General features: G+C 38.0%; 1 protein-coding gene across 1 annotated transcript in view; it reads right to left on the bottom strand.

Annotated features, from left to right (window-relative positions):
• Positions 1-10,751, bottom strand: part of LOC306876973 (NALCN channel auxiliary factor 1-like) — a 140,168-nt gene extending 129,417 nt beyond the window's left edge. The window contains exon 1 of the mRNA XM_079428465.1: positions 9,820-10,751. Within this exon, the coding sequence (XP_079284591.1) occupies positions 9,820-10,458 (639 nt within the window). The 5' untranslated portion in view covers positions 10,459-10,751. The remainder of the gene's footprint in view (positions 1-9,819) is intronic.
• Between the last annotated feature and the right edge of the window lie 3,709 nt (positions 10,752-14,460).

Below are 14,460 nucleotides of genomic sequence, written 5' to 3'. Positions count from 1 at the left end.
AGGTGAACCAAAAACGACTGATAACAGCTCTCAGTGATATGTGTCGAGTCCCCGCTACTGTATATTAGCAGCAACATTAACAAATGTTTACAGAACAAGCGGGAACCCAGTGTGCCTGTAGCCTCCTCTATTTATGTTTTATCACGTGATAGAAAGTCTGAGGCCTTCTCAAGCCGTACGGCTGACACATCTAATCTGCGGCCTATAATGCATCAATCTAAGATTGCTGTAGAGACAAAATGTAATTCCATCAAGTTAGCATTTATAAACATTCGCTCACTAAAAAACAAATAATTTCTGATCAATGATTTAATAACCACAAACAACCTGGATTTTATGTTTCTAAATGAAACATGGCTAGAAGACAGCTGTAGTGCAACAGTCCTCATTGAAACAGCCCCTCTTTAACTTTAATTTTATAAGTGTCTGCAGGACTGTTAGGAGAGGTGGAGGTGTAGCTGCTCTGTTTAAAGATGTTTATCAATGCAAGCAAGTGTCATGTGGTCAGCTTTTGTCTTTTGAATACCTAAGTATTGTGCTGAAAGGAGCTCCACGCACTCTATTTATCATTATTTACAGGCCTCCAAAATATTCTCCAGCCTTTGTTGAAGGGCTCACTGAACTGTTATCAATGATTTCCTCAGAGTTTGACTGTTTTCTATTGCAGAGGATTTTAATATTCACATAGATAATGCAGAAATCAAAACTACAAAATAAATTATAACTGTTTTAAAAACTTTTGACCTGAGTCAGCATGTGCATGGACCCACACACAATCGTGGACACACTCTAGATTTACTCATCAGTAGGCCTAGACATTTCATCCATTGTTATTAAGGATGTAGCACTATCTGATCACTTCTGTATTTTCATTGATATATTGATCTCTGTCACCACTGAATCTAGATCTGTCTCTGTCAGAAAGAGATGCATTAATGAGAACACTAGTGCGCTATTTATGAAGGCAATATCTCTAACACCAAGCATTTCTGCAGACTCTGTTGATCTTCTCCTGGATTAATTTAACTCAAAAGTTAAGAATGTTATTGATGATATTGCTCCGATAAAGGTCAGCAAGAAGACTGGCAGACAAAAATCATTTTGGAGAAAATCAACAGCAGTTCATAGTATGAAAAGACAATGCAGAAAAGCTGAGCAGATGTGGCAGAAGACGAAACTTGAAATTCACTATAGCATCTATAAAGACAGCCTTCATGCTTTCAATGTGGAACTAGCCACAGCTAGACAGACCTTCTTCTCAAACCTTATAAACAGTAAATTAAACAACACTCACACTCTTTTTGCGACTGTTGAGAGACTGACAACCCCCCCCCCCCCCCCCCCACAAGTCAGATTCCCAGTGAAATGCTCTCCGACAGTAAATGCAATGAGTTTGCTTCCTTCTTTTCTGAGACGATCAATAATATCAGAAAGGAGATTAGCAGATCCAAAGTTATGCAGAGGTCACACAGATTCAACCGCATTTCAAAAATAAGTGACTATGTCTGTCTTTAAAGCAATTGATAGCAAAATTTTGGAAGAAATAGTACAGCATCTTAAATCGTCAACCTGCTATCTTGACTCACTTCCCACATCTTTTTTTCAAAAGTGTGCTTTCAATGTGGAACTAGCCACAGCTAGACAGACCTTCTTCTCAAACCTTATAAACAGTAACTTAAACAACACTCACACTCTTTTTGCGACTGTTGAGAGACTGACAACTATAGACCAAAATCAAATCTTCCTTTCATAGGTAAGATTATTGAAAAGGTAGTTTTTAATCAGCTGAACAACTACTTAAATTCAAATGGATACCTGGACAATTTTCAATCTGCTTTACAAGTGAATCACAGCAAAGAGGCAGTACTCATTAAGATAATAAATGATATTTGCTTAAATTCTGATTCAGGAAAAATCTCAGTGCTGGTACTATTAGATCTTAGTGCTGCGTTTGACACTGTCGATCATAACATACTTCTAGAGAGACTGGAAAACTGGGTCGGGCTTTCTGGGATGGCACTCAAATGGTTCAGATCATACTTAGAAGGGAGAGGTTATTATGTGAGTATAGGAGCGCATAAGTCTAAGTGGGCGCCCATGACATGCGGAGTCCCACAAGGCTCAATTCTTGCACTGCTCTTGTTTAGCCTGTATATGCTCCCACTAAGTCAGATAATGAGGAAGAACCAAATTGCCTATCACAGCTATGCTGATGATACCCAGATTTACCTAGACTTGTCTCCAAATGACTATAGCCCCATTGACTCCCTCTGGCAATGCATTGATGAAATGAACAGTTGGATCTGCCAAAACTTTCTTCAGTTAAATAAGGAGAAAACTGAAATCATTGCATTTGGAAACAAAGATGAAGTTCTCAAGGTGAATGCAGTGTCAAACAGCTAAAAATCAAGTCAAAAATCTTGGGGTAATTCTGGAGACAGACCTTAGTTTTGGTAGTCATGTCAAAGCAGTAACTAAATCAGCATACTATCATCTCAAAAACATTGCAAGAATTAGATGTTTTGTTTCCAGTCAAGACTTGGAGAAACTTGTTCATGCCTTTATCACCAGCAGGGTGGATTACTGTAATGGTCTCCTCACCGGCCTTCCCAAGAAGACCATTAGACAGCTGCAGCTCATCAGAACGATGCTGTCAGGATTCTGACTAGAACCAGAAAATCTGAGCATATCACACCAGTCCTCAGGTCCTTACACTGGCTTCCAGTTACATTTAGGATTGATTTTAAAGTACTTTTACTTGTTTATAAGTCACTCAATGGCCTAGGACCTAAATACATTGCAGATATGCTCACTGAATATAAACCTAACAGACCACTCAGCTCATCAGGATCAAGTCAGTTAGAAACACCAAGGGTTCACACAAAACAAGGGGAGTCTGCTTTTAGCTATTATGCTGCTCACAGTTGGAACCAGCTTCCAGAAGAGATCAGATGTGCTAAAACATTAGCCACATTTAAATCCAGACTCAAAACTCATCTATTTAGCTGTGCATTTGTTGAATGAGCACTGTGCTACGTCCGAACCGACTGCACTGTATTTTATGTAATAATTTTCTATTCTTAACTGTTTTAAATTCATTTTAAATCAATTTATATATTTTTAAATTCCTTGTTTTTATTGCTGTGATTATTATTTTTAATGACTATTTCACTTTCTTTTATATAAATCACTTTGAATTACCACTGTGTATGAAATGTGCTATATAAATAAACTTGCCTTGCCTTGCCTATAGTGAACATACATTGCTAATTGTGAGTGAAAACTATTTAAAAGAAACACTTTGTATAATTACAAATGATGGGAAAACTCAAATTCATTATTCATTAACAGAATAATTTTGGAATTTAATTATTTCTAATGATATTATTTCATTATTTAAATATTGCCACTCCTAATATTATAATTATATTTGTGTAGCCTAAATAAAGTTTGACAACCAGCAGCTTTGTCATTACACCAGAAGTACCAATATCACAGTCTAGATTCTGGCCTTTGGTTATTGTCTTGCACAATGAGGGTCAAACAACTGGTTTAATATCTTTGCAGCTCACACACATTTTAACTTGTTTTCTCATTGAGCTCCTCATTATGAAACAAGAGTGAATGCCTTCACTTTATGGCCAACTGCTCCTACAGAGAAATACACTACCCACATCCAACTTCATTTATCTTCCATTTCATATCTGTCTCGTCTCTAAATGGGAATTCACAACACATTGGTAAATATGCCCATGTGTGCACAGAGCTGACAGTAATTGCTAGTGGTTTTACAAGTGTTCCAGACAGGGGAAAACAACGATCACACGAGTGCCCTACGGGCCACGAGTGCATCTCTGGCCCGTGCGGTGGCAGTAGAATAGGATCATGATCCTTGGCTTTGTCCTCTGGCTTTCCTTTGAGCCTCTGTGCCGTGTCAAAAAGGCCCCAGGGCTGAGGACGATAAGCCAACTCCAGGGACACGGAGTGGTATATGAGCCTCTAAGCCAAAGAAGCCCTCCTTTCACCATCTGCCCTTCCAGGAAAGGTTAAAGTGGACTCGAGCAGGAAGCATTGATTTCAACGATTTGGAGACCGTCTAGTTGGAAAGGATTAAGGAGGTACCTGCTGCTCTGGCAGTGGCAGGGCTAAATGAAAGGTCTGGTTACTGTGTGTTTATGGTCTTGTGCTTGGTTTCCGTGTCTAGATGCAGGTGGACAATGCCCATGGCTAAATTATTCTCTACCTGTGGAGAGTAAACACTCACACTTACCAGTTTCTTCCTCTACTTCAGGTTCAGCGTGTGTGGGTGGGCGAGTTGGTGTGCGGCTAGGTGAGGTTAAGAAACATTTCCATAATAGTAATAAATAATGCTTGAATGTGCCTGTACAGTGGAGAGGAGATTTCTCACGTGGACTGTGGATGAATTGCTCATGTTTGGAGCAGTTCATCCAAAAGAGAAAATAATTTTTCTCATCCTCATTTCCTTCCAGAGCTTTTGTTCTTCTGTGTAACATAAAGAGAGACATTCTGATAACTTGTTTCCATGTAATTGCAATGATCAAGGACTCGAATCATGATTCATCTGTAACTTTCACACTCATTTTTTTTATCTTGTCTTGAATCTTGCAGGAAAAAGGGTATGACCACACATATGCAAAAATCACATGCTCTGGGTAATCTTATTAATGCATAAAGATTTTATACTAAGCAATACCAAGTTCCCAGAATTCCCTGTGTAAGAATTGTTTTGTTTTTGTTTTTGCTTTTTCATGTGAATAATGTTTCTTCTTAGTTTTTTGTTATCATTTATGCAGGGTTTTATGGTGGTTGCCATTAACATTATATCAGTTAATGAAATATGTTTCTCACATACATACACATAAGCAAAATTCACATATGCAGGTGGAATTAAACATGTTAAGTTAAATTTAGCAAGTTTATAAAAAAAAATAATAATAATTTTAAACCAAAATATGCCTATGTTGCTTGGTCTGTATAAATAATGTTTTTTGAAGTTGTTAATTAAACAAAGATTATTAGAAGAAAATACCATTTTACTATGTTTCTGCTTCAATATTTCATGTTTAATTTCAGATGTTACCTGCCGTTTCTTTGCTATTATTTGTGAAATTTACTAGCTATTTCTGAGTGAAAACCATTTCAAAGTAAATCCTACACCATTTTTTTCAGTGACTTTTTATATCCCACTTTAATAAATAGAGTCAACTGCAAGTAGGTTGATTGTCCTAAAAATGTAAACAGCTGTGACACAATCAAAACCTTATTATGTTTATTTCAGCTTCACACCCAGCCCCACAAAGCAAACAACACAACGCTATAAATTTGAAGTGGGACTATACAATTGTGGTAGGCGAAAGTTCAGAGAGAGTTCAGAAAATCACAATTTGCAACCGCCACAGAAAGGACACACTTTACCTTCAAGATCTCTTCATGTTCATGATATGATGGATACCTACAAGATGCGAACTTGCCCTCTGTATATAAATCACCACTGATATTCAGCACCAAAAGTGCCTATTCCCGGATGCGAACACGGGACAGGATGGTGGAAATCGCTGTCTTTCCATCTCATTAATTTTCCTTGCAAACAGAGATCCGGCAGGCCCATGGCTCTTTAGTCCCATCCATATTTAATGCCCCGGGGGAAGAGGATGTAGAGGGCCGGATTCTGCTCCCTTTGCAGTCGCCATGGCTTAAGCAGTGAATAAAGCGCCCTTACAAAGTCACACTGTCGTACTGTCAAAAGGGCAGCCTCTCGCCAAAAATGTCATTATCTCCCCACTTGTGTGCAAAGATAGATATGATAGTTTTTCCCCGAAATATAATTTCACTTCAAGAAGCGCAGGGGTCATTAAACTAACGTTCCACAATTCAAACACAAAGAGCAGTGCTTGTGCAAAGGTCACACGAACATAAGAACAGATTTGCAATTTAGATTGTGTTAAAAGGCTGCCAACTCCCCAGATTCAGATTTTTATTTCATTAGGACGACGTGATTCTTCCAACACTTTCTACAGTCTGCATTCCACTCACTGATTAGATGATGAAAAGGAGGAGGACAAAAGAAGAGGATTTGTGCTTAACATGCAGCTTACATGCCAAAACACCAACAAAACAACAAAGTATCAATTCCAGTCATTCCCTGTGGACCAATTATCACAAGTATTTAGTAAACAGTGAAAGGGCTTTCAATATATAATTGTTCAATACAAGTTTCCCTTCCATGCAGAAATGACTCTACAAAGCCCACTGTATAATACTTGATAAGCAAAGCACGATGGCCTCTGTTGTACACAATCTGCTACAACTTTCCTTCTATCTTTGATGATTTCTACAAAGTAAACGTAAGAATATTATTAGTAATATTTCACGATGAACATTAACCGGACTGAATCAACTTGTAGTTAACTTGATTATCCAAGCATCATTTTCAGATTTTATGTTCAAATGTGAGTGTCAAATACAGTATGATTTTGAGGAATATTTATTCCTTTAATTTTCTTTGTATTGCATTGCATGATGTTCAAGTCTCTTCTAGAGCTGACCCCGAGACTGACCCTTGGACAAAAAACTTGGTCATGTTCAAAGGAAGACACCTGGGCCCCCTTCACATCCACCAGCAGCTGTCAATCAACATCAGTCAATCAGAGTCATTCTAACCGACAAAAAGCCTTGTAAGAACAAGCATGTCTCCACTAAGCGCTCCTGGGAAGAAGTCTTGTGTAGCCAGACGTTTGACTAAAGGCATAAGATCTGGTTCACACTGCAGCGTATCTGGCCAAGAACCGCCCACTTAGACAGAAAGAGACTGTCTGATTGACACATAAAGTGACCAGTCACAGATCGTTTTGTTTATACCTCCTGTTTAAGGGCAGAATTATTACATTATAATGATATAAACTCAGAATTTATGTCTAAGAACATAATCAAAAACAAAGTAGAACACATAGTTACCTTGTAAACACAACCTTTTGCAGGTGGACTGATTTAAAAAAAAAAAAAAGAAAGAAAACACAACTACGGATGTTGCTTAAAACTGGCCAATCAGATTAGAAATTGCCAGTTTTGTGTGCAGTATGCATCAGATGGTCAGTGAACGGACTGTGGGCGGCCCATGCAGCCTGAGGCTAAAACTAGGGGAGAGGTAACAAAACAAATCTCTCTCTTCGTTTTCATGTATTCTCCTTAACTCCCTCTCACACATTTAGACAGATGGAGGATTATGAATTTATTTCTTCCAGATAGTTGCTTTTCTGCCTTAGGTTGTCTACAGGCTTTTGGATTTTGGACTGGGAAATGGAAGAGTAATTTTAGGAAGTGTCTAAACAATCTATGGATTAATACGGATTATGCATTGGATTTGTGTACCATCTGAAGTGTAAATATGGTTGATGAATGGCAGGATATGTACAGAGCATATTCCATATTAATGCTTCAGTTTTTATTTGTAAATTAAACCTTTACAATAATAATAAAACAACTAAACATGCAAAACAATATATTTAAGTATTTATTAAAGGAAAAAAAAAAAAATTAGCTGTAAATTTACTCATCTCCAGGCCATCCAAGATGTAGATGAGTTTATTTCTTCATCATCCTTGTTTAGGATTCACAAGACTCCAGACCATAACTGAATGTTTTGTGGAGTGAAAAGCAGTGTGTTTGCAATAAACACATCCATAAGTACAGCATTTTACCTTTAAACCATCACTATGATCAAAATACAAAATCATAATCCATAATAACACATAATAATCCATAACAATGGTGAAATTATTTATTACAAGCATGCAGCTTTTCACTTCACAAAAGATGAACTGATGGAGTCATGTGGATTACTTGTGGATTTTTGTGATGTTTTTAGCAGCTGCTTGGACTCTCATTCTGACGGCACCCATTCACTGGAGAGGATCCACTATAGTGAGCAAGTGATGTAATGCTAATTTTCTCAAAACCTGTTCAGATGAAAAAACAAACTCATCTACATCTTGAATGGCCTGAGAATGAATAATGTTTCATCAAATTTTAATTTTCAGGGTGCATAAAAACACTCTTTAGCCATGAATATGTTTACAATATCACACAGCTTTCTTTGTTGCTTAAACAGAAACACCTTCCTTAAAATTGAGTAAATTACTGAAATTGACTATTTGTTGTAGAATTCAAAACAGCAAAATTTATTGATCAGAATAATACTGATTCTTCAATGCTAAGTCATTAAAAATAAGTTAAAAAATGTTATAGAGATTTGCAACACCTAGATGTCAATAGAGTTTTTAATTAAATATTTTAGACTGTTACTAAGGAGAGAATAAGTTGCAATATGGATTGCTATTTTTTCTGTATTTTCAGGTGTGATTATGTGTCTTATTCAGTAAAAACTGCAATGTGTTTTGTACTTGTTTCAGCACCATGGCCAGGGACCAAATCATGCTCAAATGGAAGCCTGAAACAAATAAATCAAACAAATCAATAAAGGATGCAAGAGAGAATATAGAGAGATACGAAAAAAAACGAAAGAAATAGATGCAGCAATCTCCTGCACACTCACTGAAACACTGTAATGGGTATTGTATTTTATAAAGTGTCCTGCAGTTAATTTGGCAGAACATTTTGCCCTTGTTTTCTCATCCCACAGCACAGGAAATATGAACAAAAAAAATCTGATATAGCTAATCATTTGGGAATGGCATGTTGCATATGCTGTTCTGTGCTGTGGCGGCTGCAGCTGCTCAGTACTCTTATGCTCTATTAAGGTACAGGCTAAAAGCAACAGTCCTATTTAATGCATGTGCAGCAGCAACGTTATTCATCACCATGACTGAAGAGGAAGAGGGGAAAAAAAATAAACACCTGAACAATGACTGGAACAGCATAAATCACTGCTGCATTATTAACGTTATTGAAATTCCATAAAACACAGCACCACCTCTCTCTCTGACACACAATCTTTGTCTCTTCTTAAATCTCTTCCTAGATCGCAGGACACCTAGGATAAATCTCAGACTGTTTCAAATGAGAGGACATGCCGTAAGCTTCATCCTTCCATACTGAGGTAATTACCATCTTTGAAAGGAACCCCTGTGGATAAAAACACCTTAAACAAACCTATGATGGTTTGCTGGTTTAAGCTGGTCTTTTTGCCTGGCTAGCTGAAAAGTGGCAGAAACTAGCCCCACAATTCTACTCTAAAGTTGCAGAGAACAGCACACAAAACACTTAATATTAGTTTCATTTAGTGCTGTCACGTGAGCACACTTGCAAAAAATATTCAAATTTTAGGTTTTCTTTTTTTATATATATATATATGTATATAATAAAAATGTAATTAATCAAATTAGATCTGACTCTTTTATATTGTATATTTATAAAACCGCTGAAATTGCGAAGTGGTTACTGCATTTTTTTGTATCTTGCCCATCGTTTATTATTTGTGTCATGGACCATCCATTTGTAGGTTTTACTGGTTTTGCCTATTTAGGAATCTCCTGAACACACCACACAGTAAAGACATATTAATCGACGCTCCAATAAGCTAATTTCCATTTCCCCCAAACTTGTGCATTGAAGGTGCCAAAAAAATAAAATAAAATCCATCTCGCGTTAATCCACAATTGCGCGCGCACCGAGTATCCGCGCGCGTTCTCGCGCGCAGATGACAAAACAGCAGCAGACCTTACACATGTAAGAGCTTTTTTTCATAAGCTTAATGTGAAAGAAATGTGATGACAGCATACATGGCGAGCTTCTGTTAGAAGCCGTCAACAAGCACTATAGGGAAATTCAGCGTTCGCCTACCGTGCACTCTTCCATACACGTCCGCACCGAATATACATCCGTTTCATATTTCTGAACCAAAAGCTCAAACTCTTGGTATTTCTCCTGAGCTCGTCGGTCGTAGCGTTGGTAAGCCTGAACGCACTGGCTGCATCCCGACGCATCAGCCATGTCCAGGCTACAGGTCAAATTGTCTGGACTCGTAAACCCGTAAAACAAATCCAAAAGCGAGTAGGAGTTACAAAAAGAAAGATAGAAATCGCTCAGGTTCCACTCGGAGAGGCCCGAGCACACGGCTTCCGCCTCGTCAAAAGTCAAGCAGTTTTTGGAGAGGCTGTCAGGATGACAAGTTTCAAGTCTCCACAGAGGTTTGGTAGAATTGCCTATAAAAATAAGACTCTGCTCTCTCTGATGGCTGGATGAAAGTATATGGTTCGTGTGCTCCTGCCGTTTGTCTCGCGTCCTCGTCAGTTTCGCCTCGGCGCAGAACCACAGATGATCAGAGAGCAAAACGGTGATAAACAAAAGAGAGGCTAGAGACAGTCGCCATCTCTGGGCCCTTTCCGAATCGGTGAATAATGGCTTTTCGTCCTCTCGGGGTGCGAAGCAGATTTTTAAGCCGTCATCTTGCTGCCGACACGTCCAAGCACCCCTGGTCATATTTCAGGAAAGAGCAGCACTGGCCGACTCCACCGCGACGGCTCCTCTGCCACAAAATGCATTGATTTGAAATGTTTTCTTCCCGTTCAACAGCGCTCCAGGCAGCTGTATCCGACTCTCTGGGCTAGATGAAGCCGCGCGCGGTCATATTTCCGTTATTCCGCATGGCTCCGCGGAGAAAAAGCGCTTTCTGTGTGACAACATGCCTCCTCTGTTCCCGTATCTCCTCAAGGGAAGGCGAGACGCTGAGCGAGCTGCTCTTTCCCTATCTGGGCGGATTGCCTTCGATCTTCTCCGCTGTTCATCATCATCATCTTGGGTCCTGTGTTAAGTTGCCGCCATGTTCGTCTTGAAACACTTTTTGGGGAGCTGGGTCATTTGCGTCATATCCATCCTGGCGCAGTAACACAGATCTACAGACTACAGGCGATGGATACGCGCGGGTGCGCGCGCACTCGCACTCTCACTCGCACTCACACACACACTCGCACTCACACACACTCGCTGGACGTGTCAATATGAGAGATCACCCATAATAAATGCACATTTCCCCGTACGCGTTTAGATTTCAAAGCCGTTCACCCCCTTGTCCTTCCTCTTGTCCACAATTCCTCTAGTCCACTCATCTTCAGCATCCCGTCACGTTCCCGTCAAAAGCAATCCGTTTTACAAGCTCCGAGCAGAATAAACGACGCAGTGTGGACGTTTAAAGACGCGGTGGTGTTAAATACCATCGTTTTGGCTGTGCGTAATGTCCTTTAAATGCGCAAAGACGGTAGGAAAAGGACACAACATGTTGCGTGAAGGAGAATCAGCGTGTAACAGAGATGAAACGACATTTGTATGTCTCGTTCATCCATTTCAGGTTGAAGTTTATTAGTATGCAGCGTGTAACTGTGTGTAAGGAGCCGGGCACAGGAGAGACATCTGGGCGTCAAAGCAGCACGTTGGAAAGCGAGCGCGGAAACGTGAGGCGAGTGTGTGTGAATGAGATAGAGGGAGAGAAAGAGAGACTGGGAGAGAGACGAATACTGTATATTTGTCCTCTAACAGTCTGACCTTGTGCGTCATGGCCCTGTTTGATCCTGCATTTCAAAGCAAACAAAGTGTGCGTGCAGTGCACAATCACCACGCGCTTGGCTTCTGCCTTTTCTGCCTGTATTTGAGTACAGAACGTGAGGAAAGAGGCCAGGATGGCATGTAAATCAGTGCTTTTTCGCCATTTACACACTTTAAGTCACCAAATCACTGTCAGGTTCTAGCCTATTGTTTGGAGCACTATGTATATGGCCCTTTCCTTAAATTTAATTGCACCTCCTAGAACGAGATACAAAGTAAAATGTTTATTTTATTGTATTAACATAAAAATTTAAATGAACTAATATTGATCTTTAAAGGGTTACTCCACCCCAAAATGAAAATTGTGTCATTAATCACAAACCCCCATGCACTGTAAAAAATGAATCATGGGTCTTGTAATTTTCATTAAAAAAATACAAAAAATAAAGTGATAATTAAAAATTATTATATTTCATTAAAGACATTGTGATTCAGTGTTGTATAGAAAATATTAAGGACTTTTTACTAATAAAACCAAGAGATGTGTTTTCCTAATTTTCCTAATTTCAGGAAACTCAAGCAGTTTTGAGGCTTGAATTGAGGAAGTGATTAAACTAAAAAGAAAGAAGGAAAGAAGGCTACCTATTTATTTTAAGATAATTAGAGGTGATTGTTAGTTCCCAGCATCCTTTGCATATGGCTGGATATGGAGAGTAAATTTTGAAATTAAATGCTATTTTATGTGTTTCTGAGTGAAGAGAAACATCTGTTAATGTTTAATGTTCAGTTATGTTTGACATTTGAAAGAGTTTCTGTTACACTGAAGTTTCCATTGTGCAGTGCAATCGTTACCATTGTGCAGAAGAGTAGAGCTTATCGTTATGGATACTATACTCCCATAAGGCATTATGCCTTGATCAATGAGTAGTAGCTTTCTACTTGAGCTGTTCGGCTGTATACAGTATTTTAAATGTACAAAATAACTCAAAGTCAAATACAAACAGGCCTCACTCAAAATCACAGACTTTTGAGAATCAACTTAAAATAAATGAGCACATTTCACAAATTATATTAAATTCATTGTGTCATAGATCAATTCATTTAGGAGATTTTGCATGATTTATTCAGGTAGATCCCATTAAAAAAAACAAGCCTTAAAAACTACTCAAAAATATTAAGTGCAATATTGTTACCATATTTTTTTTTTAAAGTAAATAGCCTGTTCCATTTTTTACAGTGTGTTGTTCCAAACCCGTAAAAGCTTCATTCCTCTTCGGAATACAATTTAAGATATTTTGGATGAAAACCGGGAGGTTTGTGACTGTCCAATCGACTGCCAAACAATGAACACTGTCAAGGCCCAGAAAAGTATGAAAGATGTCGTCAAAATAGTCCATCTGCCATCAGTGGTTCAACCGTTATGAAGCTACGAGAATACTTTTTGTACGCAAAGAAAACAAAAATAACGATTTTATTCAACAATTCGTCTCCTCCGTGTCACCATAGCACCATTTTGAAAAGTATCCACTTAAAGCAAACTGCGTATGCTGTTCTGTGTCAGCCGCACTACACAGATATGCTGTTTTCATTCAAATCAAAGCGTAAAAAAAAATTATTTTCATTTTAGGGTTAGGGGTTATTGTCAGTCCTCTGTCGTGTGTGTCATGTGTTCCCGCCTCTTGTGTCCATATTTGGTTCGTTTCCTGTCCTTGTTATATGTTATCATTAGTTAATTCTTGTCCAGCTGTGTTTGTCTCGTTATTTATGATTTACCTGTGTATGTATAGTCCTGTCTGTTCAGTTAGATTTCGTCTGGTCTACTCGTTACTCCCGGTGTTCCTGTCTGTGTCTTGCCCTGCCTTGTCTTGCCCTGCCTTGATGTCCTCAGTAAAGACTATTATTTGAAGTTTTATCCTCGTCTGAGTGTTCCCGTGTTCCTCCTCGTGTGTGCACCGTGACAGTTATAACCTTTTAATATTAATGAATATGTATAAAACAAGAGTTCAAATTATGGGGGCTCACACTCCCTTTATAAATGCAATGCCCCAATAAAATATACATACTCAAAATCGTTTATAATAAAGTGATAAATAATGCATGTTAATGTTTTGTCAGCATTCCGTCAAATGATGATCCTAAAAAAGATCCTAAAACAGTGTACTGTTTCCACTGTTACTGTAAGTTTATCATTATTGATCAGTTTATTATAGATTTAGATATTAAAAATGCATTTCACAGAAATGTTAGTGTTTTGTTTTAAACTTAGATAAAATGGGTATTATTAGTCATAATGGTTAACAAGGGCAGCACAAGACTCTTCGAGTTGCATAAGATGAACCTCAATGGATTTCACCTGCAAAATATCCTTTAAGAATGTAGAGCAGCCTAAACTGTGTAGACAAAAAAAATGATAAAGGGAGTTTGATATAATAATAATAAATATAAAGGAGCTATGAGGTTAAAATACCCCAAAGCCTGAGGCAAAAGCCCCCAGAGACTACAGACTTTAGCCTATAGAAACCATACTTTGCTTTACTGTGAATAAATGAGGCAGAGAGTAAATCGATGTACAGTATGTTCAATAGTAGGTCCTAAATAACATTACAATTTTCAAACCAACAAATCACAAAGAGAAAAATTGTCAGCAGGATTTTTTTTTAAGAAAGACATTTTCAGAGTTGTGTCAGCTTAACAATTAACAGCAATTTGCAAATATAACACACACACAATTATATATATATATATATATATATATATAATATATAATATATATACTGTATATTGTATGTTTATCTAACCACTTTTCACATTGCATAACCTCTCAAATTACAAAGTTTTTTGAGACGTACCAATACACCTTTAAAATACAAATATACTGTATCTGTATATATCTATTCTATATATGTTTCTAATTAGTTACAATATGCAATTTTTCAATTATTA

The sequence above is a fragment of the Barbus barbus genome (assembly GCF_936440315.1).
Source record: "Barbus barbus genome assembly, chromosome: 11".
NCBI lineage: Eukaryota > Metazoa > Chordata > Actinopteri > Cypriniformes > Cyprinidae > Barbus > Barbus barbus.
The sequence above is the reverse complement of the archived record's forward strand: the minus strand, read 5'-3'. Positions and strand labels throughout refer to the sequence as shown.